We start from the raw sequence: 24,180 nt of genomic DNA, 5'->3' as shown, positions 1-24,180 counted from the left end.
ATCGAATCGGAAACTCTGGGGACAGGGCCCCCAAATCTATTTTAACCAGCCTCTCAGGGGGTTCTGATACACCCTGAAGTTTGAGAACTGCTGGCCTAGGAAATAAACAAGAATTGAATTGTTATTCTTTCTTTGGGCCATGGGGTTGGGGAAAAGAGGTTAGAAAGGAAACTTTTGTATTTAACATGAGCAATTTTCTGAACCCTCTTTGGTTTGTCCGGTGAAAAGCGGCATGTAGTCACCTCACCGAATCTGAGATCCAAGGTATTCTCCGGGGAGATGGCACTGACTCACTGCTCATAATTTAAGCATGAAGATCACTACTTAATTTAGTGTAGAAGAAAAATCCTAGCCATTAGATGTAAGACCTAGGAGGGGAAGAGTGCTCTTTAAATAGTTAAAAAAAAGAATTCCTTGGCGTGCTGTCTTGTTTTCCTTCAAAGATTTGAAATCCTTTTTAAACATTAGCATTTATCATTCAGGACAGGCAAATGCCTTCTTTAATTTTCTGCAGTGATATTTCACTGCATTAAAGACTGTCTGGATAACCTTTACGGAACTCAGCCAGAGCCCGTCGCTCTGCTGTGAGCCAGGAAGCCTGTTTGGACTGCCTTGTTCTGCACTGCCTAAAACCTCCCCTGCACTTGGCCGAGATCTTGGAGTCTCGTCAGTGTTCACATTCTACATATGTGACTTAGGATAAGAAAGGTCTGAAGACTGGAACATGTTTCCTTGGCTATTGTCACTCAGCTTTGAAAATGGAGGGGGTGGGAGGCTTGTTTTAGCAAAAACTTTGCTTAAAAGCTTGACCAAACCTAGAAATTGGGCAACCACAATATTCTATTGTCTTATATGCAGAAGCAATGAAGTAAAATCTTTTTAAATTTTTAAAAATTCTTTTTTAAAGAAAGAGAGAGAGCACACAAGGAGGGATGGTGGGCAGAGGGAGAAGGAAGAGAGAATTTCAAGCAGGCTCCACACCCAGCTCGGGGCCCTACATAGGGCTCAATCCCATGACCCTGAGATCGCGACCCAACATAGCCAACCAACAGAGCGACCCAGGTGCCCTAGCAATGAAATCTTCCAAAATGAGTATAAAAATTATTTTTGTCTAGAATGTCAACTGAAAGAAATAATAAAATACGTAAACAGGAAAATATCAAGTGTAGGGTAAAATCCCAAATCCGTGACTTTGCGCATTTATCTCTAGTGCGTTTTCACAGTCTTCCTCACCTCATGGGTTCTAGAGGAGATAGGAAGAGTCGTGGTTTCATTTCACAGGTTGATAAACCGTGGCCATGAGAGGGTAGACGCTTAATCATTAATATATCCAAGTCAAGATTAATATTTGTGAAAGGGCTACTGTGTGTGAATTAGTTCATTGACTCCTCAGGCAGTCTCATGCAGTACGTGGGGAGTACTGTCTTCAGCCCCAGTTAGGGACACTGAGGCACAGAGGGGTTACAGCAGAGGCCATGTTCTCCACTCAGCTGCTCAGAGCTGCTGCTAGCCTCTGTAGAGCACTTTATGTGAACCAAGCAAGGCACCCCTGTAGACCGGCCAAGTAGGAAGAGGAGCCCCCAGAGCATGGAGACCCCAGTCCTGAGCTGCCTGGCTTTGGGAGCAGAGTGTATGCCCCTGTTTGCTCCCTCTGCTGGATGCCTTTGTACAGCCAACAACCACCACTTCTTTCCAGCCAGCACGTGTCTACCCCGTGGGAACACAAGAGTCTCTCACATGCCCGTCTCCACTCCCACGAGATGCAGCGAGGACAGCGAACAGTCCTGTTCCCTGGGGCTATCCAAACGTAGCATCACGCAGATACACGGGTGCCCCCACGAAGAGCTTAGAGTTGAGCTCAGGTCTAGGAACATGAACTATGCCAAAAAGCCCAGTTCTAGGCCCAATATTTCCTAGAATCATCAGTATTAAATGTACTATCATTTTCGGAGGAGCCACACTTCAACAGCTCTGGCCACCCAGGGTGGTAGGTAGCAAGGTCTGGGTCTCTAAAGATACTGGTCGCCACCTCTGCTGGAATATTAACCCTCTGGGCAGGGAATCTTGGCTCCTGCACCCGCATATCCGAGCCCGTGGGCAAGCAAGGGGATCAGAGATGGGGAGGGGCTCATGCAGCCTGTTCCTGATGCCCCAGAGTCTCCATTCTCTGTCATCAGTCTGCTGCCCCTGGCAGGACAGAAATCTTTCTGTAAGCCCGAGGATATAAAAGCACGCAATCATCAGTAGGTCTGTGATACACTAAGAACCGTCAGCGTCTGAACTCGGCATTTTGGCATGTTTTCTGACTTCCGGCCCTGAGAGGAAGTGGAGGGGTCATTCTGCATGAACATCTTTGAACCAGTGCAAACCTCATCAGACAATTATTGTGATAAGATTTAAAACCCAACCCAGCTGTCTCTACCTTGGTCGTCTTGATGATTCTCTCCGAGGGGTTCTCCTGGTTCTTCATGATCGTCTAGCTCATCTCCATTTTCCTATGAGGTTAACACAGAATAAAAAATATGTAAGGCAAAATAAAGGCAAACACTCCTGTGGTCCATGTCCTTTGGTAAAAGGAAACCAAATTTTCCTAGTGTTTCTTCTTTGTCAGCCTATTTTAACTTCAGTGTCCAAGAAGTCTAGCAGCCCCGGGAAGGAAGCTAAAGAGGCAGGTGGGCTTAGCCGCAGTGTTGAGCACCGGTGGGGGTCTCAGCTGTACTTCTCTTGTGGGGGGCTTGCCCGTCCATGTGGACGGGGCTCCATGCCTGGCCTTAACTGGGGGCAAGGAGAAGAATGCCACACGCCAAGTCCAACTCGGGAAGGAAGCAAGGTACTTCCACGGACTTGACGGGGTGATGAGGGCCGACTCTGAAAGAATGGGAAGGGTGGGTCTTAACGGTAGATTAAGGGCTTTGGTCTTGAGAACAAATGGAAGGTACTGAGGGTTTAAGGAGGGGAAGCAAAAGGGTCAGATTGGCCTTTTGTAGAGTTTCCAGGATTACCACGGATTGGGGGCTTTATCACATCTAATCCCTTCTTCCTCCTTTCTCCCAGTGTTTCACCATTCAAACATCAGCTTGTACAGTGTTTCACCATACAAACTGGTGCCATCCACCACCTAGAAATCTCCGTGACAGTGGTCCTAACTGGCTGTGCAGTTAGAATTCTTTGTTATGGGGACGCCTGGGTGGCTCAGTTGGTTAAGCGGCTGCCTTCGGCTCAGGTCATGATCCCAGTGTCCTGGGATCGAGTCCCACATCGGGCTCCTTGCTCAGCAGGAAGCCTGCTTCTCTCTCTGCCTCTGACTGCCACTCTGTCTGCCTGTGCTCACTCTCTCTGACAAAAAAAAAAAAAAAATTATTTGTTATCAAATGCCCAAGCTGCTTTGGGAAGAAACAATTATCTGCTAATTTGTTTTACATTCCTTCTCTACTCTATAGCTTTGTACCCTGCGTGTTTCTCACTTGTTCGCTTCGTGTTGGTAGCGGATGAGACAGTCTGACATAAAGGAGCTGGAGCTGGGGCACCTGGCTGGCTCAGTTAGAAGAGCATGTGACTTAGGATCTCAGGGTTGTGAGTTCGAGCCACACATTGGGCATAGAGATTATATAATTAAATAAATAAATACATAAATAAATAAGATATGTTAAAAAAATAGAGCTAGAGCAGGTAAATAATTTTCTTTTTTGGCTTTTTAAACTTTTATTGATTTATTTTTTAAGTTTATTATTATTAATTTTTTAGTCATCTCTATCCCAACGTGGGCCTTGTACTAATCTCTGTATCATTCCAATTTCAGTACATGTGCTTCTGAAGCAAGCACAGTGATTTTCTTTCTTTCGGATTTCTCATTTTGGAGACAAAGCAGATTGGCTTTGGTGCAGTGAAAACCATGCATCCCTAAATAAATGGAAAGGTTATTTTTTTTTTTTTGAAAAATTACAGCAGGAAAACCCACCTCAGTCACTGTAAACTGCTAAGTTATGAGTAGAAAACAGATAAACTGAAAGAAAAATTCCTCTTTATAAATCCTTTTAATCTACAGGAAATTGGATTAAAAGGGAGAAACAAGCTTGCTCCTTTGGGAGAATTTCAAAGACAAGAAAGACAAACCTTCAGTCTTAACGACCTGTAGCTATGAGCCTTCAGGGCAAGAAATATTTTCATTTTACGGATGGGGAGATGGGGGCAGAGGGAGGGACTTTTAAAGAACCTTCTGGCAGGTCTCTGTTAGAAAAAGAAGTAGTCTGAATTTGAAATTCTGTCTGTTGCTCAGAAAACTATATAAAAAAAAACCTATCATGTTTTAGATAAATAAACACACATGATAGATGACTTATACCTATCATTTATTTTAGCAGTTTTGAAACAACCTACAAGTGCTACCAATTGATGACTAGCCAAATAAATTATGGTAATTCACACTATGTAATATTATACAACTGCAAAAGCATCTCTTTATGAATTAACATAGGAAAAACTCTAAGATCTATCAAGAAAAACGATGTAAGACTCTGAACAATGTGTATGATATTAAAGTGTGTATAAAACATGTGTCTGTGTATTCTTCTACGTGTACTGGCTTATGCATGAGTACTACAGGTCAGGAAGGACACACAGGAAGCTGGCCACAGTGGAACCCAAGGGGAGGGAAGCTGAATAGCTAAGAGACATACCCTTTCATACTCAAATTTTCAAAGACCATCTGAGTATATTTCAAATTCAAAATCCAAATTAAAAAACTAAAACTACTGGGCACCTGGGTGGCTCAGTGGTTAAGCGTCTGCCTTCGGCTCAGGTCATGATCCTGGAGTCCTGGGATCAAGCCCCACATCAGGGTCCCTGCTCAGCCGAGAACCTGCTTCTCCCTCTCCCACTCCCCCTGCTTGTGTTCCCTCTCTAGCTGTCTCTCTCTGTCAAATAAATAAATAAAATCTTAAAACAAAACCAAAAATATTACTAACATGACATTGTAGGCCAACTATATCAATTTTAAAAAACCTAAACTGGGGTGCCTGGGTGGCTCAGTGGGTTAAGCGTCTGTCTTCAGCTCAGGTCATGATCTCAGGGTCCTGGGTTCGAGCCCTGCTTCCTGCTCTCTGTTCAGGTGCAGTTTGCTTCTTTCTCTCACTCTCCCTGTGTTCTCACTCCCTCTCAAATGAATAAAATCTTAAAAAAAAAAAAAGTCTAAAGCAAATAAAAAGCAATTTGTCATTTTTAGTATGAATTACCAATGCAATGACTAAACTGAGTGATCAAAGCTCCTAACACCCCGGTGAGTGAGTGAAACAAACCGAAGGACTGGAAATTCCATCATCCCACTCGGTTATTCTGGCCAAGTCGTTTGCTCTCCATCGCTTCATTCAGCGCATGAGCACTGCTGGGTGCTGTGTGCCGGGACGTGCGCTAGGCCCTGGGAGCACAGAGCCCTTGGCTTGTGGAGAAACGACATAGAACTCAGGACCGTGATGCTGTGGTACTTGTGAGAGCTCATGACGGGTTTCCACAGGACCCCCCAGAATGCAAAGCTGTTAATCCGAGGAAGGCTTGTTTGCCAGGCGACAGGGCGCTGAGTCTTGCAGGGATGGGGAGCTAGGGGAGTTCCCGGTGGAGGAAGCAGCCGGTGCTGGTCAGGGGGTAGTGTGGTGTGGCTGCCGAGCGTGGACAGCAGAATGAGGTAGGGGCCAGACCTTGCAGGCTGCAGGATGGAGTTTTAAAAAAAAGAATGGATTTGTTCTATTTTTCTATTTATAAAAGAAATACATCTTTGATGCCAGGATTTAACCAGAAGGCCCATGGGGACGTGGTTAAGAAACTTCAAGCAAACCCGTGAGGGGGCTGAGCTGTGTTTAGAACGAGCCCCGGCGGCAGGGTGGTATCCCTGGGCTGGGGTGGGTGGGGACAGGAACAAATGCTTCATAAACACAAAGCGCAGCACCGAACCCAGATGAGAGACGCAGCTGCCCCAGTGGCTGGGGTGCGGGTCCTGTGGTCAGACCACCCCGAGGCCCTACTCTTACACTTCCTGCCTTACAGAGCATGCCGCTGACTTAAACCCCAAGCCTCAGTTTCCTCAGCGGACAGGGGCCGGCCAGGTGGCCTGTAGTTCTCTCTTGTTGGAGAATCTTCCACTCGTCTTGCCCACTACCCTTGCACGCAGTGCCCCCTCCAGCACGGGACTTCTAGGCTCAGTGCAGGCTTTCCTGAGGGGCCCCGGGAGGATGGAGGACAGTGGGGTGCCGGAGTCAGAGTGGGGAGCCGGTGCGCCAGCAGCCAGCCACACGACCTCCCCTCGGCCCCTCACTCTCCCCATCTGGGAAATGGGAGGAGTAATAAATACTGTACGGGCTTCTTCCCGTACAGTATTTAGGAAAATACATTTGGAAATTCTGTGTAACATACCACAATACATGCATCTAAATGACTAATTTCAACAACTTCTTAATAACAGAAGAAAATCTATCCAAGGGCGCCTGCGGGGGCTCATTCTGTTAAGTGTCTGCCTTCAGCTTGGGTTGTGATCCCAAGGTCCTGGGATCGAGTCCCACATGGGGCTCCTGCTAAGCAGGGAGTTGCTTCTCCCTCTTCTGCCTCTCCTCGTGCTTGCTATCTCTGTTGCTCTCAAAATTAATTAAATAAATAAAGGAAATCTTGGCGGGGTGTGGGGGAGAGGGATGCCTTGATGGCTCAGTCCTTGAATGTGAGTCTTCAGCTCAAGTCATGCTCCCAGGGATGCTGGGATCAAGTCCTGCACTGGGCTCTGTGGTCAGCGGGGAGCCTGCTTCTCCCTCTGCCTGCTCTGCCTGCCCCTCTCCTTGCTTATGTTCTCTCTCTGACACATAACTAAATAAAATTAAAAAAAAAATTTTTTTTTTAATTGATGGACAGAGATCACAAGTAGGCAGAGAGGCAGGCAGAGAGAGGGGGGAAGCAGGCTCCCTGCTGAGCAGAGAGCCTGATGTGGGGCTCCATACCAGGACTCTGAGACCATGACCTGAGCTGAAGGCAGAGGCTTAACCCACTGCGCCACCCAGGCACCCCAGTAAATAAAATCTTAAAAAAAAAAAAAAAAAAGAAAAGAAAAGAAAAAGAAATTCAGTATCTTATTTAAGAGTTTCAACCTCAAGCTAGTACTTTTCTTGTGTATTATAAATATCCCACACATTTTCTTTAAAAAAGAAAACCGATTTTTGAAAATCATAAGGTATCTTGTGTTATTAAGATTTAAGTATATTATTAATTCTCTGCTCCTCTCCTAGGTTCTAAAGTTGAAACAAAGATGTACCATTGAGTTCTTCGCAGGAAAAGAGTAGACTGACCTTGTCAAGACCAGGTATCGCTGGTTTTGTGGCTTTAGCTCCTGGCGCCCTCTGCTGGCCTCATGTCACCAATCACTCGCTCATTTTACCAGCCCAGGATCCTCATCTGCACAGCGGAGATCCCTACACACTCACCAGGAAGGGAGGGCGGGGGGGGGGGGGGGGGGGGGGGGGATTAAATAAAGTTCTAACATGGAACTGGCCCTAAGTAGGAATCGATGAATGTTCGGGTTTTTTTCTCCTTTATGAATCTTCTGTAGGTGTGGATATTCTTTCAAGATTATTATTTCATGTAATTCTTGCCTCGCTATTGACGGGGCAACTATGGATGTCCAGTATTACTATTTCCATTTTACTAAAGAGCATGCACAGTCCCAGAAGTGTTACAAGGTCACTCATTTGGGGTTTGCAGTGAGGCTTTAAGGAAGATGGTTGAGAACATGGGCTCTGGAGCTGGGCTTTGTGTCTGTCATTTACTAACTGTAGGACATTTGGGGAGTTACTTAACCTCTCAATGCCTTAGATTTGTCATCTGTCAGATGGGATAATGTTACCTATTTCTTGGGTTCGTTTTGTGAATTAAATGCATTAGAACAGAGTCTGGCATAGAGTAAGTGCTCGCTAATGTTAGCAATTATGATTATTTGCATCTCTTTCCATTCCCCTTTTCTGTCTCAATATTTTTATCTCTTACTCTCAAACCCTGAAATGTTCAGTGCTTCCTACACACACCAGGAAGAAGAAAAATGAATGAAATGCCCTGTGGATAGGCAGGAAATGTACAAATGACATGTGTAGAATGAGCTGGTTTCTGTTAAGCTCCAGATGCTGAGGACAGGACTTTCTCTGTTTGAATTCACCATCCTTTTCTACACAAGATCTGAGATCTGTCCTTTCCTGCAATATTTAAGGATTTCCTAAGAATCCAGGAGCTACCATGCCACGAAGGGGAAGGTTTACCGAAGGAGAGCTTTTAACACTGAACATTCCCAAGAAAAGGCGTGATCTTTTGGGGAAGGACAGCCTGGGGGGCAGAGAGCCTCTTGTGTGCTCTGCGGGTCCCCTGCAGAAGCAGGCCAAGTTACAGTTTCTGTGAGCCTTGGAAAGGGTGGACTGGAAAGTGGGCTTCTGGGGTGACAATGCCTTCCCTCTGTAACACGGCGCCGACACTGCTGAACAGAAAGCATAACTCAAAAGCATTGTGGACACTACACACACAAAAAAATTACTGTAAAATTCTACACTCTCAATTCTGCAGTTTCTGGATGCTCCATAAATATATCTATCTCATTTCCATAGTAATTATCACCTTTGGACATACTATACATATTGCCTAGGACAGGACAAGGATCCTGGTTCTTTTGTTTGCTGATGTATTCCAAATGCCCAGAAAGGGCCAGACACATTCAATGAGTGAGTAGTGATGATGTTGATGATATCCCAGGAAGTACTAACCATGATTCTACAGGCCCCAAGGGGAGAACTAAGCGGATGCTAAGAAAAAAAAGGGTTGTTTCATAAGTATTTTAGAGTGAACGGTATTCCTCCAATTTTAATATATTGAAGCCCACCACAAGTACCTCAGAACGTGACTGTCCTCGGAGGTACGGCCTTTAAAAACTTAAAATAAAGTGAGCTCATCATTGGCGTGGGGTCTAATCCAACGTGACTGGTGTCTCATAAGAGGAGGTGATTAGGACACAAACATGTGCAGAGGGAAGACCATGTGAAGATAAGGGAGAAGATGGCTATCTACCAGCCAAGGAGAAAGGCCTCAGGAGAAAGCAACCCTTCCAACACCTAGATCTCAGACTTTTGGCTTCCAGAATTGTGAGGAAATAAATTTCCACTAAGCCACCCAGTCTGTGGAACTTTGTTTGGTGGCCCTGGCAAACTAATATAATATGTAATGAATTAAACTCATTGTTTTGAATACTTGCAGAAAAAAAAAAATTGTGTCCTGTCCAGAATAATTCTCTCTTATTAGCGTTATAAGGATCCTCTTTTTCCTTTTTGAGACATTGCTCCCCTCTCTATTCTTGGTGCCTGTGACTTTGGGCTGGGCCAATTAGTGTATTTCAATTTCCTGATCAGACTGATTCATCTGGGCATGGGGATGTGACCCAAGTCGGGCCAATGAGATTCAGTACCAGAATGATCTAGAAAAGAGAAGTCAGCGACCATCTTGTTACATGGGGAGAGACCCTAACCAAAAGGAAATGGAGGAACGCAGAGCCCAGCCATGGAGTGAGACAGACTGGGGAAAGACACATGCCTCTTCACGGAAGCCCCACACTGCTGGGCTGGGACTGGAGTGGCCGAGAGAAGACGTAACCTGAGAACTCTGGATTCACTGAGGTGAGGGGGTGACCCTCATGACCTCCCAAGCCTCTGACCTTTACAGCATTAGCTAGTGCCACCATCACGAACCTGCAGGGATCTGATTTCTTTTCCCCTGTTTCTCTTTCCTGGTCACTTCTTCTTTTTTAAAATATATCTTATTAAAAAAAAAATTTTTTTTTTTTGATAGATCTTATTTATTTATGTGCCAGGGAAAGAGAGAGAGAGAGGAAGCACATGTAGGGGGAGCAGCAGACAAAGCGAACAAGAAGCCCAGTGTGAGACTCAATCCCAGGACCCTGGGATCAAGGCCTGAGCCAAAGGCAGATGCTTCACCAATTGAGCCACCCAGGTCCCTCTCCTAGTCACTGCTTATCTAGGGCCTGGCATGTTGCTCTAATAGGGTTGTACAAAGGACTGGAGATCCTTTCATGCCAAGTCTTGCCTGCTTGGTTCCTGATTAGTTTTCTTTTACTCCCTGATCACTTATTTCCAGTTCGTTCAGCTTTTAGGGGACAAAGAATGGGTGAGAAGAGGACCCCAAGCTAGAGGGCTGTTGGATTAGAAGGGGGCCCATTTATGGGGCCATCAGTGAGCGCCTTGCAGTGCCAGGCACCGTGTCACATGCCGGGGACAGGAGAGACTATTGCAGTGGTGGGCAAATGACATCCCACCACAGGAACGCTCAGGACCCTTAACTAGATCTGAAGCTGTGCTTAGGAGAATAATGAGCCCTTAGACAACAGAAAAGAAGTTCAGACATTCAAAGAAGATACACAGTTGACTTGCAAATAGTTACCAAGAATCAGTCTTCTCCGATCAGAAAACCAGCTCCACTCAGTTACCGTGATACAAGAGTAACAATTATTTTAGCTACCGTCAAGAAAAAAAATGAATTGTATTTGCTTGTTTTATGAGGTAGTTCAAGGTTGTCCTTTCTCCTCTCTTTTCTCTGTCCCCCACCACCCAAACCAGACACCCAACTGATTTGTCCCCGATGGCTGGCTGTGATTACTGTCCTAATTTGTTCCTCCTTCATCCGCTACAAACTGCCTATTTTCTGTCCCTTCTGATAAAGCAGGAACTCTGAGGGACTTCTGAAGCTGTTTTTGTACCATGCAGAAATGTATTAACTGCAATGCCTGTGTACATGTCTCTAAAACCCCTCGTCTTCTCAGTGTGAGATCACCTTCAGGAACGGCGTCATGTCGATGTGCAGCTTGCGCGTGTAAAATTCTTTTCTGTTTGAACATATCAGCCCTTTATTTATACAACTTTGAGGCTCTCCTGTCTTCTGAGCTGCTGCCTCCAAGGACTGCTGGGCTCCCTGTGAAGAGAAGCAGAAAGCCCAACTTTCATAGGAATGATATATAGTGCGACAAGAGCTAGTCTAAATCCCCAAATATTTATAGAAAGTAATTTTTCATCGTTGTAACACTAGTCATAACACCTATTTTTGCCATCGAAGCCACAGGGGACCCAGATGTATAGAGGATAATCCAAGACTGGTTATTAATTCGTAGCTGGGGTCAGTATAATGGGAAAGGGGCAAAAAGGACCTTCCTGTGTTCGGGGTTTGTAGTGGTTTTATTCAGTCCTCACAACACCCCTGTTTTCTTGTTATTCCCATTTCCCAGATGAGGCACTAGAGGCTCTGGGAGTTACAGCTGGTAAACGGCAGAGCGGAAATCACCGTCTGCCCCAGTCTCCTTTCTTAATGAGATCTTTTTAATGCTTGCGTGGTTTCCACAAAAGGTTATCAAATCCACCTTGCAGATAAGATTTTAGCAAGATTCCAGTCTATTTGCAAGCTTAAAATGTAGCTGATACATTAGGGAGAGTGATTTGAATGTGTCTAGCAAGAGGGAAGGAAGAATGGGAGGCCCCTGGGCCTCTTTAATTTCCTGGGCTGTGCTCCCTCCTGTTAGCACCACAGGCAAATGATGTCATGATTCAGAGCACAGCAAAGTTCGATCTGAAGGTGCTTTCCAACCCCTGCTCCATAGCGCAAGCTGGGGGATCTTCCAAGACGCAAAGCGGACCACACCAGTCTTCTTCTCTGCTTACAACGTAAAAAGGCCTTTGCCCTCAGCATGAAGGCCAACTCACTTGGAAGACCCTTTTTGTTTGGTAAGAGATGGCTCTGGACCATCTCTTCTGCCTTATTCTGTCATTCAACTAATATCTGTCGAGTGCCTTTTCTATGCCCCGCAGAGCAGAGACGACAGTGCAAGAAACAGAGAAGTCTCCACCCTTGTGAAAACGGCGCAGACATCCCAGTGGGAGGGAGGAGACAAGCAGCCAGGGGAACACAGGTTATGTCTGCCGGGGATTTGTGATACGGAAAAAAATAAAGCAGAGAGGGGAGTAAGGAGGAGGTGGGGATGGCAGTCGAGGCTGCAGTTTTAAGCAGGGCACTCAGAGAAGGTTCTAGAAGAAGGTGATGCTTGAGGGGCACCCGGGTGGCTCAGTCAGTTAAGCATCTGCCATTGGCTCGGGTCGTGATTCTGGGGTCCTGGCATCGAGTCCCGCATCCAGCTCCCTGCTCAGTGGAGAGCCTCCTTCTCCCTTTCCCTCTGCCTGCCTGCCTACTTAGGTTCTCTCTCTCGCAAATAAATAAAATCTTTAAAAAAAAAAAAAAAGTGACGTTTGAGCAGAGCTCTGAAGAAGGCCAGGGCAGGTTCTGTGGGGCTCTCTGCAGGAACGGTTTACCTCACTGTGGGAACAGCAAGTGCAAAGAGCTGCCGCCAACCCTGACCTTCAGTTCCTGGAGCAATGGCCTTCCCTTTCACGGGAACACATGCCTCCCTCCTAACTCCTCCTCCTCCTTCAGGCCTGGCTCATCTGGGTCTTTCACCCACAGCACGGAGCACGTCCCCTGTGGTCCCCAAGGATGGCCCTGCAGGATGGCTGACTCGCCTCCCCGCCCACTGTAAGCTCCATGAGGGCAGGACCCGGGACTGTGCTGTTCCGAGGCACTGAGTCTGGAAACAGTACATACTTGACAGATATGTGCTGAACAAAAGAGTAACAATCACATTGGGGCAAGCTTTGTGTTGCGGGATTCAGTTACCATGGGGGAGGCCAGTGAAGACGGCTCGACCAGAAGTATGGGCTGACCTCCAGAGCCTGTCCTCCGCGTAGCACCGGCTCCTCAGTTCCAAAAAGGAAAGTTATCTGTTATTTTTCAGGGCTGATTTGCTGGGGTCACTAGTATGCCATGAGATCACCGTGGGTGTGGATTTGATCATTTCCATATTTTTTAGATCTCGGATGTCTCCCTGGGCCATTATAAACTCCCCCTCCTATAACATTTATTTAAAAATATTAATGATGAATTAGCAGTTGGGTCCCCACAAAGAGCCATCATTTTGATGAACACCTCCGTCCGTTTCCTTTGTTTTGAAATGTGGCTAGAGATAAAGACTTTTCTGGACAAACACATATCCAATTTTTTGTCATCTCAGTCATATATCTGATTAGCTCCTTGGAGGGAGAGAGCCCCTCCCTGTTTCTAGAACAAATGAAAACATTTGGTCCAAGCTAGAATCAGACAAAAATTTCGAAGCTTCCTAGCTTCCAAAATCACACATGAAATCACTGGATGCGATAATAGAAATCAGACGATACCGATTTGAGGGAAAGTTCTCCATTACCTTCAGGAGAAGATTTTGTGTTAGCCCAGGGGATGAAAGCATAGTCACAGCCAGTTCCAATGGCTAGAATTAACTCCTGATGTGGGACTCAGACTGAAGAGTAGGGAGTTGAGAGGCTTTGGGAAAATCTCTCCATATCAGCTGACCTGTAAATCTTTTTTTTGTTTTTTGTTTTTTTTAAGTAGGCTCCATACCCAGCGTGGAGCCCAACATGGGGCTTGAACTCACGACCCTGAGATCAAGACCTGGGCTGAGATCAAGAGTCTGACACTTAACCAACGGAACTACCCAGGTGCCCCCCAGCCTATAAATCTTTCGATACAACAATTCTTTTGATTGTATGGTTCATCTCCTTAACTTGAGGGGCCATGAATTTTAGCTTGATGGAATGTCTTCACCAAGGTTCTACAGTCACTGGAATGCAAAGAAGTGTTTTTGCTTATTACGTTCGAATGTTCTAACAAATAAATGGCAGTGAAAGGGGGCTTAGGAGATGAGAGGAAAGGAAAGATTAAATATGTAAAGAGGATTCTGGGAGGTGGTGAGAAGAGAAAAAAGTCAGGAAGTTGAAATCTGGCAAGAAAGCCATGTGTTGGGATGGGTTTGCATTTACGCAATTAAGCTGTTATTTATACAGTGACATTGTATGTGTCAGACAAACAAACACGTACAGAAGCAGGGTGATTTTAGATCGTGATACATCTATGAAGACAATGAAATGGGATAGGATAGGGAGGGGTGGGACTTGCCTTTGGGTGATGAGGGAAGACTCTGGAGATGACGGGGGCAGAGAGCGGGTGACAAGAATTCTGGACTCGCCCTGGGAAGGCTCTATCCTCAGCCATCAGGGTGGCCTGTCTCCGACTATTCAGAGGTAAAACTGTGCAGGGGTCCTCTGAAAAGGAAAGCGGAATTCCTGATTCCTAGGCCTGTTCTGACCAGCCCTCTGGGCTCCGTCCCTGGTCCCGCGAGGCACGCTTCTGTTTTCTACGCGGAAGAGCACCTCCTGGGCTCTTTTGAGAGCAAAGAGAACAGAATAAATAGTAAACAGGAGTCACGTATCTGAAGTTGCAGAGGATAAGGATAAGAAGCAGAAGGATGGACAGAAGGGAAGGAAAAAGGGGGGATCAGCAGAAAGCAGAGAAGCCTGATGCTTTTTTGTATCTTCTTTTTGCGTGTGTGTAGATTTCAATGCGAATGATTACAAAACCCATGGGAGGGTGAAATACTTAGCCGAAAATCAAAACCCACCCATACTGTATTGTAACTAATATTTTCATGTTGTGCTAAAAACACCTGGAAGCCTTTCTCTTCAGCAAATGAAACAATAAAGATTAATGAGTTAATTTGGTAAAGCTGATTTGAATTGCACAGAAGGTGTTGCGTAAGGACTTGGCATTTAGAAAGTTATCTGACATTTAAAAGGAGACGGCTGTTAATGAATTCAAGAGCTAATCTTACACTCTGACAGAGAGAGCCATGGAAAATCCAGGATTATTATCTTGCTGTAAACATAATGTGATTGAGCTCAGAGCCAGAACAAAAGGGAGCTATGGGCTATGATACCAAAACCCATACGTACATATACCTAATGCAGTAAAACTTACAGAGGATGTCCATTAAAAAAATACCATTTCCTTTCTTACTCCTGTAATATCTGAGCCTCAAACTTAGAGAAAAGCCCTGCTGTCCGGTTAAGTTTCCCTTCTCATTTCAACTCGTGTATTGAGAAGGGTCACCACCCTACGGGTTGGCTCTACAGCCACTGGAAGGTCTTACCTGGAGAAGGAAAGCAGATTCTAAACTCAGTCAGCCCGAGCTCCACCCATGGGTCCCACAGAGCCACCCAAGATACAATCTGTCCCGCAGGCATCTCTCAGACCCTCCTCTTTACTTCTCCCACTCCTTTCTAATTGGGGTTCCCCATCTCCATAGCTGCAGCTTAATGGCTCCAAGAAGAGCTATTGTCCCTCATTAAGGAGGCTGCAACATTCTCGCTAACTGCCTCCCACGCAGCTCACAACTTCATTCTGCCTGAGAGAAAGCTGCCAAGAGTCTCTGGGAACCTGTGTGCAGGCTGAGCCCGAGGAAGAAAACAGAAGGAAGGAGAGCCTTTGTAGCCAAGATCTGAAATGCGCTGGGGCACACACCCCATCATTATCTTAATGCATGGAGAGCAGGGTCGGGAGGCCTTTGCTGAAACCCTCATGGGGTCTATCAAGTTGTCACATCAAACCTCTGTGCACACAGGGCATTTGTCCCCTCCTGTGAGCAAACAAAAGGAAAAGAGCCAGGCTCTCCTTTGGACCACCAGGCCCCCCTCCTAGGCCGAGAGTCTGTCCCTGCACTTTCCTGGGGGTTGGGGGAACTCTGAATCCCAGCGGGGATGGACAGATCTGAGAGATTTAGTCACTGGGGGTGGGGAGGGGTGAGGAGGGCTAGGATTCTCAGCTGCCCCCTCACCATGCTCCCTGCTGGGTGGGTGGGGACCAAATCCTGGAAAGGGCCACTCCAGCCGGGGAGCCATGGGCTGAAGGGTCTGGCCAGTTCCCCAGCACTTGGCCTTCTCAGGCCCTGTTATTTCTTGCCGGTGGAACTAACAGTAGGCGGTAGGAATGGGGACACGGGGGGAGCTGGGAGGGGAATGGAGCCCCGCGGGGCTCCCTATGACTGGGCTGCTTGGGGAGGGATGTGAGCGGGCCACAGGCTTTGTGTAGACCATCAGCTCAGGGTAACTCCCGTGCAAGGTCAGCAACCCAGCCAGCTGTTGGTCCCCATCTTAGACCTTGTCTCTGTCTAGGTTTCCTTGGCCTGGAGGAACAGAAGACCTCTAGTCTTTAGGAGGCCAGAGAGAACTCCAGGACCCCAATTCCATAACTTGGTCTGCCTGCCCAGGCTCTTTCTGAAGAGTGTGGTTCCACTCATCACCACTGTGCCCAGCGGCCCATGTGCCTGGCACCTGGGTTCGGCCTGTTCATCTTGGCCACCTGACATCCTGGCTCACATTTTGTGTTCTAAAGGCAATTTGGTCCTGGTGAGATGGGCTGAGTGGACGGTTTTGGGAGCGGCTCTGCAAGGAGGCCTGGCAAACAGACAGTTTGGTTGGAAGCCAGAAGAGCCTTCTTATTTCCCGCCCTGGCACAGATTTTGGTTTCCATCCACTTTTTTATGCCACAGCTCTACCAAAGGAGATTTCACGTTTCTCCTGAGTATTTAGCAAATTTAGCCCCAATAGCTAGCTAACTTAGATTAGGAAGAGAAACACTGCAATCTCCGGTCTTAGCTTTTATGAGAGACTCATTTAGGGACTCTTGCCATGTCATCAAGCTTTTGGTGCCTCAGTTTCCCTACCTATCCAATGGGGCCAACCGGCTGCACTATTCCCCTCAGGGAGCTTTTGAATAATGAAACCCAGGACACCTTCATTCCACAGACTTCTACTATCTGGGAGTAAATCTTATTCATGAGTTCTAATTGATAATTGTCTTCAGTTTAATTAAGTGCTTTGTTGACACAACAGAATCGTTGTTTATCTGGCTTAGCAGGAGCTGGAGGAGAAAAATTTTAAGCCAAAATAGTGATCTCTTTTGCCCCAGGGGAGGTAGAAACTAGCTTTTTCTGTGAGGGGGTGTCTGGCTGTCTTCAGGCTGGAACTGTGCCTGTGTTTAGAGATGACGCATCCTATTTCAGACCAGGAGATGAGAGGTGCTGGGGTGCAGGGTAGGAAATCTGAACGAGTGCCTACCTCCTTCTTACCCAACTCTTTAACCCCAAACTCTGTAACTTCCTTGTTACTGCTGAGTCTGGTGTGACTTTTCCAATCTGACAGCCCACCGAGAGCCCGGGAATCTCAACTTGCCAACTGATTGCACTGTAAGAGGTCATTTAAAATCGGTCAATGTTCACTAGAAAAAGAAATGATACCCATGTTGCTTTGATGCCCACACTGGCCCATAAAAGTTTATCTAACCCACCATTTAGCTGGACTAAAAAGTTGAACTAGCCCCGGTAGTGCTGGGGCAGCCAAGAAAGCTGGAGGGCCAGAAACAAAGATCTCCTTCCCCTTTCTTTCCCGCCCCCTTCCTTTCCTTTGGGCCCTCCTGTCCTCTGACCTCTCCGTTTCCTTGGGCAGCCCGGTGCTGGGTGGGAGGGAGAGGGGGTGAGGGGAGGGGGGCACTGTCTCAGGCAGGGGCGGGATACATGGCTCCTGACTCCAAAATCCTCTGCCACCGCCCCCAACCCCCGCCATCCCAGGCCTTTAACCTTTCAACTGTGCTTCCTTAGGTGCACGACAGAAAACAATTAAAAAAAAGAAAAATTCACAACGAGATATGAGAAACCCAAAGGAATCTCTAGGAGGTAGAAATGTAAGCAGCGAAAATCGAGACAACATGGGGAGTACTTGGTTGGGGCGACAGTGGGGCTTGCGGGGAGGGCAGAGTGGGGGCGGGGGACAGTAGTAAGTAGACTGGCTCACAGTCCTTGAAATTATTCCTACTTTTCAAGCTTCTCCTTTTCCACATCTGACCTTTGCGATTGTATACAAGCGCCACGTTGTGTTTTATCATGGCTTCCAAGCAGAGAGCAAGGGAACAGAACACTCTTGTAATTGATTGGGATGGCTCAGCGACAAACACTGTGCTAGTCCCTTTCCATATGTTGTTTCGTCTAATTCTTGTCATGACCCCCATGAGGAACGTATTATTATCTTTCACAGATGAAGAAATCGGGCCTCAGAGAGGGTGAATAACCTGCCTGAAACCACACAGCCTGTTGGGAGGAAGCTGCTCTGTGGGATTCCCAAACCAGCAGACCTCTTTGCAAGGGCAGGTCACGGGCTGAATGGGACTCTGTCGTGACATCTGTTTCCACATCTGTAAAATGGAGATAATACTGTGCCTACTTCACAGGGATACCATAAGGATAGAGGGAAAAAAATCAATGCTGCACATAGTAAACCTCAACAACATCGGCTGATACTATTATCTAAAAAGACCCTCTCAAGATGATGGGGAGATAATTGTTGATACTTATTATAAAGTGGAGGTTTATTATATTATTCTCTCTACTTTTGCACGTGTTTGAAATTTTCCATAATAAAAGGGAAAAAAAGGAAAGAAATCAACTAGGCACCGATCATGTGCCTGGTTGGAACCAGCAGCGAATAGATCAGTAAACACAGACTTCCTAGAATCAATGATAGTTAGAGTGAAAATTCCAAATATGAAAGCCTTGGTTTTATGATTAAAAACAATCTTAGTAAATCATCCTTAAATTGTCAGTGGGGTTTTGAGCTGATAAAATAGTCCTGGGGGTGAGGTTGAACCAGAAGTTGAAGTCTGCTTAGATCTTCAAAAAACCTTGGTATCCAGCTCCACGACCAAAATTATTTACAAAGCCAGGAGAGAGAGTGGGGAGGAGGGAAGAGAGGGAAAGCGGAGAGGAAAGCAGCATGGAACCTGGGGAAATGCCAGGACATGCCTTTGGAAATGAGAAGCAAAAGGTGAGGGAGTAAAGCCTATTTCTCTGGCTGGGGAGATGCAGACAGTTAATTCTCTTGGGAATCAATCATAAGCCCAATCGTACTTATCAGCCTCAAAAAGATCTTCAGGAAGGATGCCTAGTGACATTTCTGATCTGCACATGACCCAGAGAGTGAAATACCAAATCGTGCCCACCAATGGCAGGAAGTACCTGGAGATTGTGTGAGCTGTAACAGAAATGCCAGCTGAACTTCATATCGTTATCACTGGAAATAAAGCAAGCGCAATTTCCAAATCCTATTCGGAGGATTATAGCTTTTCTACCCAGAACACGGTCCTTAATGTCAACTGGAGATTAATTTGTCAATTTTTTTTTTCAGTAGCTACCATGTGCCAGGAACTGTGCTAAATACAAGGGATACAAAGGTGAATTGGGCAAAATGGGAGGCAGGTGGCGGTGTTTGGGGGTGGGGGGGGTGGGGGTGGGGGGTGGGGGTCTGTCTTTAAAGATCAGTAGCTTGTTCTTTCAGATAACTGCCCAAAATCTCAACAGAAGGCAGGCTATGCTTCAGAAGGACACTGAAACAAAAGGTTACCTTTGTACAAAAACTTAGTGTGTCTACAGGTGGGTTTTGGTGTGTATGCTGTTGTTTTTTTGTTCTGCAAGAGGGAGGCTGAAAGGGGATATGAACACCATCTGTGAAACCACCAAGGAAACAGATGGGGTCAACATAGGTTTATTCAACTTAAATCCTAGTGTGCTAGAATTACAGGCTACTCTTTGAAATCCCAAAGAGGTAAATTTAGGACACCTAAGATCAAACACAAATTCATACGCTTAAAATCTCACGAAACCTCAACTTAAGAGATAATATAGGTTGAAATAGAAGTGGCTTTGTGAGATGGGAAAAAGGGACATAATTCCAGTTTAACAGGATTTTTAGGACACTACCAAAGTTCTAATCCCCACAAAGCAGCAAAACAAAACCCAAGATAAAGCATGTGAGAAAGGATGTTTGCTTTCCTTAACAAAAGGAGAAAATAGACAACGTGAAGAGTGTGAGATAGTTTCTTTCTTGTTTTAAACAAAGAGATGCAGTGATTCTTGGGAAATCTAATTAAGGTTGGAGCATGTACTTTGATACTCTTTACTGACAAGCTCTCTGCCCTGACAGCTCCATAAACCAGTGGCCTAAGGACCCTTCTTGCTTCCAGCTTACATGGATGGATCTGAGTACACAAGAGTTTCATCGTTTGAGAATCAAACTTTTCCAAAAAAGAGGCAAATTTGCTGTCCCTTGGGGCCTAGGGTCAGAGGAATAAAATGCTGACAAGGGGTTGAGATCTTTCAAAGGAGAATTCCGGTGCCTCTATCCCAACTATTTAATAAAAACTTAATAATTTTAACTAACAGTAGTTTAAAAACAATGGCACTACAGTCTTGTTCAGCTTGCTGTATGCTTGTTTACTCTGACTCCTAGATCACTTTAAGCCAGACTTGAATAAAACCAGTTTTCCGCTTGATTCATTTTCCTTCTTACAGGGGGAATTTTGGGGAAAAAAAAAAAAAAAAGAAAGAAAAGCGGTGAAAAACAAGAAGACAAACCAAAACCAAAACCTCACCTCAACACAGCCTTAATTTCAAATGAGCATGATTGCACTTTTTTGCATGTTTTTTTTTTTTTTTGCCAGTCTTTTCCTAGTAGATACATTTATTATTTTTCTCTAGCTGTAGTTAGTTCTAGGTAATATCACTTCGATTTCCACTTTTAAAATGTGATCCGTAGATCTCAACTTGGGCGGGGGGCACTGATATTTCTCCTCAGGGGACATTTGGCAAGGTCTGGAGACACTTTTTATGGTTACAACTGTGGGGCTCTGTTACTGGCATCTACTGGGTAAAAGTCTGGGGATACTGTTCAACATCCTACAACACATGGGAAAGCTCCCAACGACAGAGAGTGTCTGGTGCAAAATGTTGATGGTGTGGAGGCGAGAAACTGAGCATTAAGTCACAGTTTCTAGTATGAACAAGCATCATTTTTTAATGAATGAATTAAACCACTCACCGAGAGGGAGATGTCATAATTAAAGTAATCATTTCTCTGATGTTGGACTAGTAGGGTGTTTCCAATTTTTCCTTATTATAGATAATGCTGCAGTGGACATCTTCACTCACTTTTTTTTTTAAGCTGAATTATTTCCTTAAGATAAATTCCTAGGAGTCAGAAATACTGAACAAACGAGTGGGAATATTTCTTTCATGCTTCACAAATTTATATTGCCAGTTTGCTTTACAACTGGATTAAACCAAATCACAACCCACCAGGAGTGTATTAAGTTTACCAGTGCCACCAAAACATAGGCAGTCCAGGGGGTTACCATTAAAAAAAAAAGTGGAAGAAGACATACACCTCAAATATAAGATATTTTATATCATTTTGGAGATAATGATACCTCCAGTTTGTCCTAAGCTGCATTCAAACTACGACTCGGGATAAATACTTTTCCATCCTTGTTTCCCATGGCTATTATTTTTGATATAAATTGTTTATGTCTTTTACTTACTTCTCTAACTGGTTCTCACTGTTTTTCTTTTAAAATTGCATGTCATCATTGTCGAGCATAGATAGCCATGCTGTCACAGTTAACACCATTTTTTAAAAAAAAACTTTATTATTATTATTATTTTTTAAAGTTTTGCCTTTCTGTCCCTACAGCATAGATACGTTAACATTTCCTGCTGGAATTTTCATTTACAATTTTAATACTCTTTTTAGGGGCCGGTCACCTCACCCAACCTGCAGCCTCGCCAGGGAGAGGCCCTGGGGAAGACGAGAAGCTTCTCTAGCGATTGATGTCAGCCACCGAGGTAAGAGCAGGACTCGGCGGCCGACGGTGTGCGGGGGAACTAATTTCTTTTAATCGAATGAAAGGCCTGAGGAGGAGCCACAGGGCAGAAAGGAAAATACAGGTGGAGGAGGACCCCGGGTTCCGGGAGGAGCCTGGAGGACCTGCATTAAAAAAAGGGCATCCTACCTTGAGCACTTGAGAGCTGGCAATGCTCCGTATGCGGCTATTAATATGCAAAAAATGCCTTCATAAATACTTGATTCTGTTCACAGTGGGGAGGCAGTGCGTTTGAAAGAGGAAGTGGGAGCTTGGAGTTGGAACGTGTCTGCTTGTCTCCTTTTTCTCTTTTCACGGCTCTTTTCATCTGCACGTTTTTGCCCTGGTAGTTTCTCCGCCCTCGCTCGGCGACTCGACCCCCTCCTCCAACTCCCGGCAAGCTGTCGAGGTCGTGGCGACTCCCATTGCTCTCGGCGGGTTTGCCTCGAGGCCCCGATCCTCGGCCGGGAGTGGAGCGGGCGCCTCGGGAGCCAGTCGCCGGGCTGGGCCACCGCGCGTGCGGGAGGCGGGAGCCCCGGTCCTTCCCGCTCTCTTCCGCCGCGCGCGCCGCCGGCGCCGCCACGCGCCGCCGCGGTTTCCCAGGCAGCCGCTAGGGGGCACCCGGGGGCAGCCTCCCGCTGCCGGCGCCCGGATCCGCGAACCCGGTCCCCGCTGGCTTTCCCTGCCGCTCCCACCCCCGCCCCCCTGCTCCCTCGACCCCGGAGAACTCGTTCCCCGGATCTGGCTCTGGGACTTGTGAAAGCAAGTGACGCCCGAATAGTCCACCTCTGGTGGGTTTTTGTTTTTGTTTCTCCCCCGCTTTCCTCGCAGCTAGCGCAATGCTCAAAAAAAGTTGCAAGTGTTTTACGGGCCCGAACTCCTAATATGGTCAGACCCCAGGGAGGGGAGGGAGGGGGTGGGTGAGTGAGGAATTAAGGGAAAGGAAAGAAAAGTAGAAACCGCTGGTGCTGATAGAGATCGATTTTGTGTGAGATCCTAGCCTGCTCCAGAGCGGGGGAGGCAGCCCTGCGAGGAATCCACTGGATTCGCCAGCGGCCAGTCAAGGTACGTGACTGCAGTCGGCTGGGCAGAAATTTGTTTCTAAATCCTTTCCAGATGCTTTATAGTAAACATGAAATTAGTCATTTACATGGAGTAGGTTGAGGAAGTAGTTAAAATTGAAGTCAGTGATTAATCTAATAAAGGGCTGTTGGCCTCAAGAAGTCAGGGGTGGGGGAGGCCCGGGAGCCCCTCCCCTTCCTCCGCCCCACCCCCCTGTTTCTCTGGGTTTAGGGGTGGTGGGGCTCCCTAGACTTTCCCTCAAATGGCTTTCCTTTGGGGGTACGACTGCTGGGACTTGAACAAACCCACAGGTTCTGTGGGGGAGCAAGGGCCCTCCTTTCACAAAGAAGACTCGAGAAGTTCTCCGAGTAAGCTGGTTGGCCGCCGCCTCACAGGGGAAACCCAGGATTAGAGTTTAAGACCCTCGGTCTGGTGTTCCTCTTTCTGACTGCGAGGTTAATAATTCAGTCTAGGGCTTCATTCTGACGTGGCCGAGACACCCTTTTATGGCAGGTGATGTTAGGCCTCCGGAAATGCCGCCTCCAAACTGGGTGAGTTTGGAGCGTGTCTAGGGTACGTGAGGCATCCGCTAGGCCTTTGGAATTGTGGAATTAGCAAAATATAGCATAGTTATATTTTCCTTACTCACAGACTCTCTTAAAAAAGAAGACCTTCTAGATCCCTTATAAAGGCTGTCTTCAAAGCAGGCATGTTAAAAAAAGAAAAAAAGAAAAGAAAACAAAATGCAGAGGTTGGTTCAGTGGTTCCTCAGCAGCAGGAAGGGTCAGCTCAGCTGTGTTTTACCTCAGCGGAGGCCTGACCCAGGCCTGGGGTTCTCACAGGGAGAGTTCAGATCCTTCCTCAGAACCCAGCTAGGCACACACATGAAAACAAAACTATTTTTATTATTATTGTTTTTTCATGAATGTGAGGGAAGAGGAGAAAGCCAGGCTCTGGCAGGAAGGGGGGAGGGGGGGACAAGGGAGAAATGGAGATCATACCCCCCTCTCCCTGCCTAGGCTGTGGCACAGCAGGGAGAGACCTGAGAAGGCCTTGGAGCTGTGCTGCTTCTCCTTCGGTTCTCGGAGACCCTGGGCCCAGTTCTAGGAATTCCCCTGAGTTGTCTCTCTAGAGTGAGTCTGAAGACAGTTGCAACCTCACAAATGGAGGAACAGACTTATAAATATGTGTGAAGGTACATCCTTGAAACACTAACAGATACTTCTGACCTATCCAAATGAAGCATTTTTCTCCTTTCTTCACAGTATCCTTACTTTTTTCTTTGTTTTTTTTTTTTTTTAAGATTTTATTTATTTATTTGACAGAGATACAAGTAGGCAGAGAGGCAGGCAGAGAGAGAGGAGGAAGCAGGCTCCCTGCTGAGCAGAGGGCCCGATGTGGGGCTCCATCCTAGGACCCTGGGATCATGAC

At 46.3% G+C, this 24,180-nt stretch overlaps 1 protein-coding gene across 4 annotated transcripts in view; it reads right to left on the bottom strand.

Annotated features, from left to right (window-relative positions):
* Positions 1–24,180, bottom strand: part of KIAA2012 (KIAA2012 ortholog) — a 102,696-nt gene that overhangs the window by 25,251 nt on the left and 53,265 nt on the right. For all 4 annotated transcript variants that reach the window (XM_032354454.1, XM_032354453.1, XM_032354452.1 and 1 more), the window contains exons 14-15: positions 10,849–10,986; positions 2,423–2,495 (exon numbers count right to left, since the gene is read on the bottom strand). In XM_032354454.1, the coding sequence (XP_032210345.1) occupies positions 2,423–2,495; positions 10,849–10,986 (211 nt within the window). The remainder of the gene's footprint in view (positions 1–2,422; positions 2,496–10,848; positions 10,987–24,180) is intronic.

The sequence above is a fragment of the Mustela erminea genome, chromosome 8 (genome assembly GCF_009829155.1).
Source record: "Mustela erminea isolate mMusErm1 chromosome 8, mMusErm1.Pri, whole genome shotgun sequence".
Taxonomy (NCBI): Eukaryota; Metazoa; Chordata; class Mammalia; order Carnivora; family Mustelidae; genus Mustela; species Mustela erminea.
This window is presented reverse-complemented; position numbering and strand designations above follow the sequence as displayed.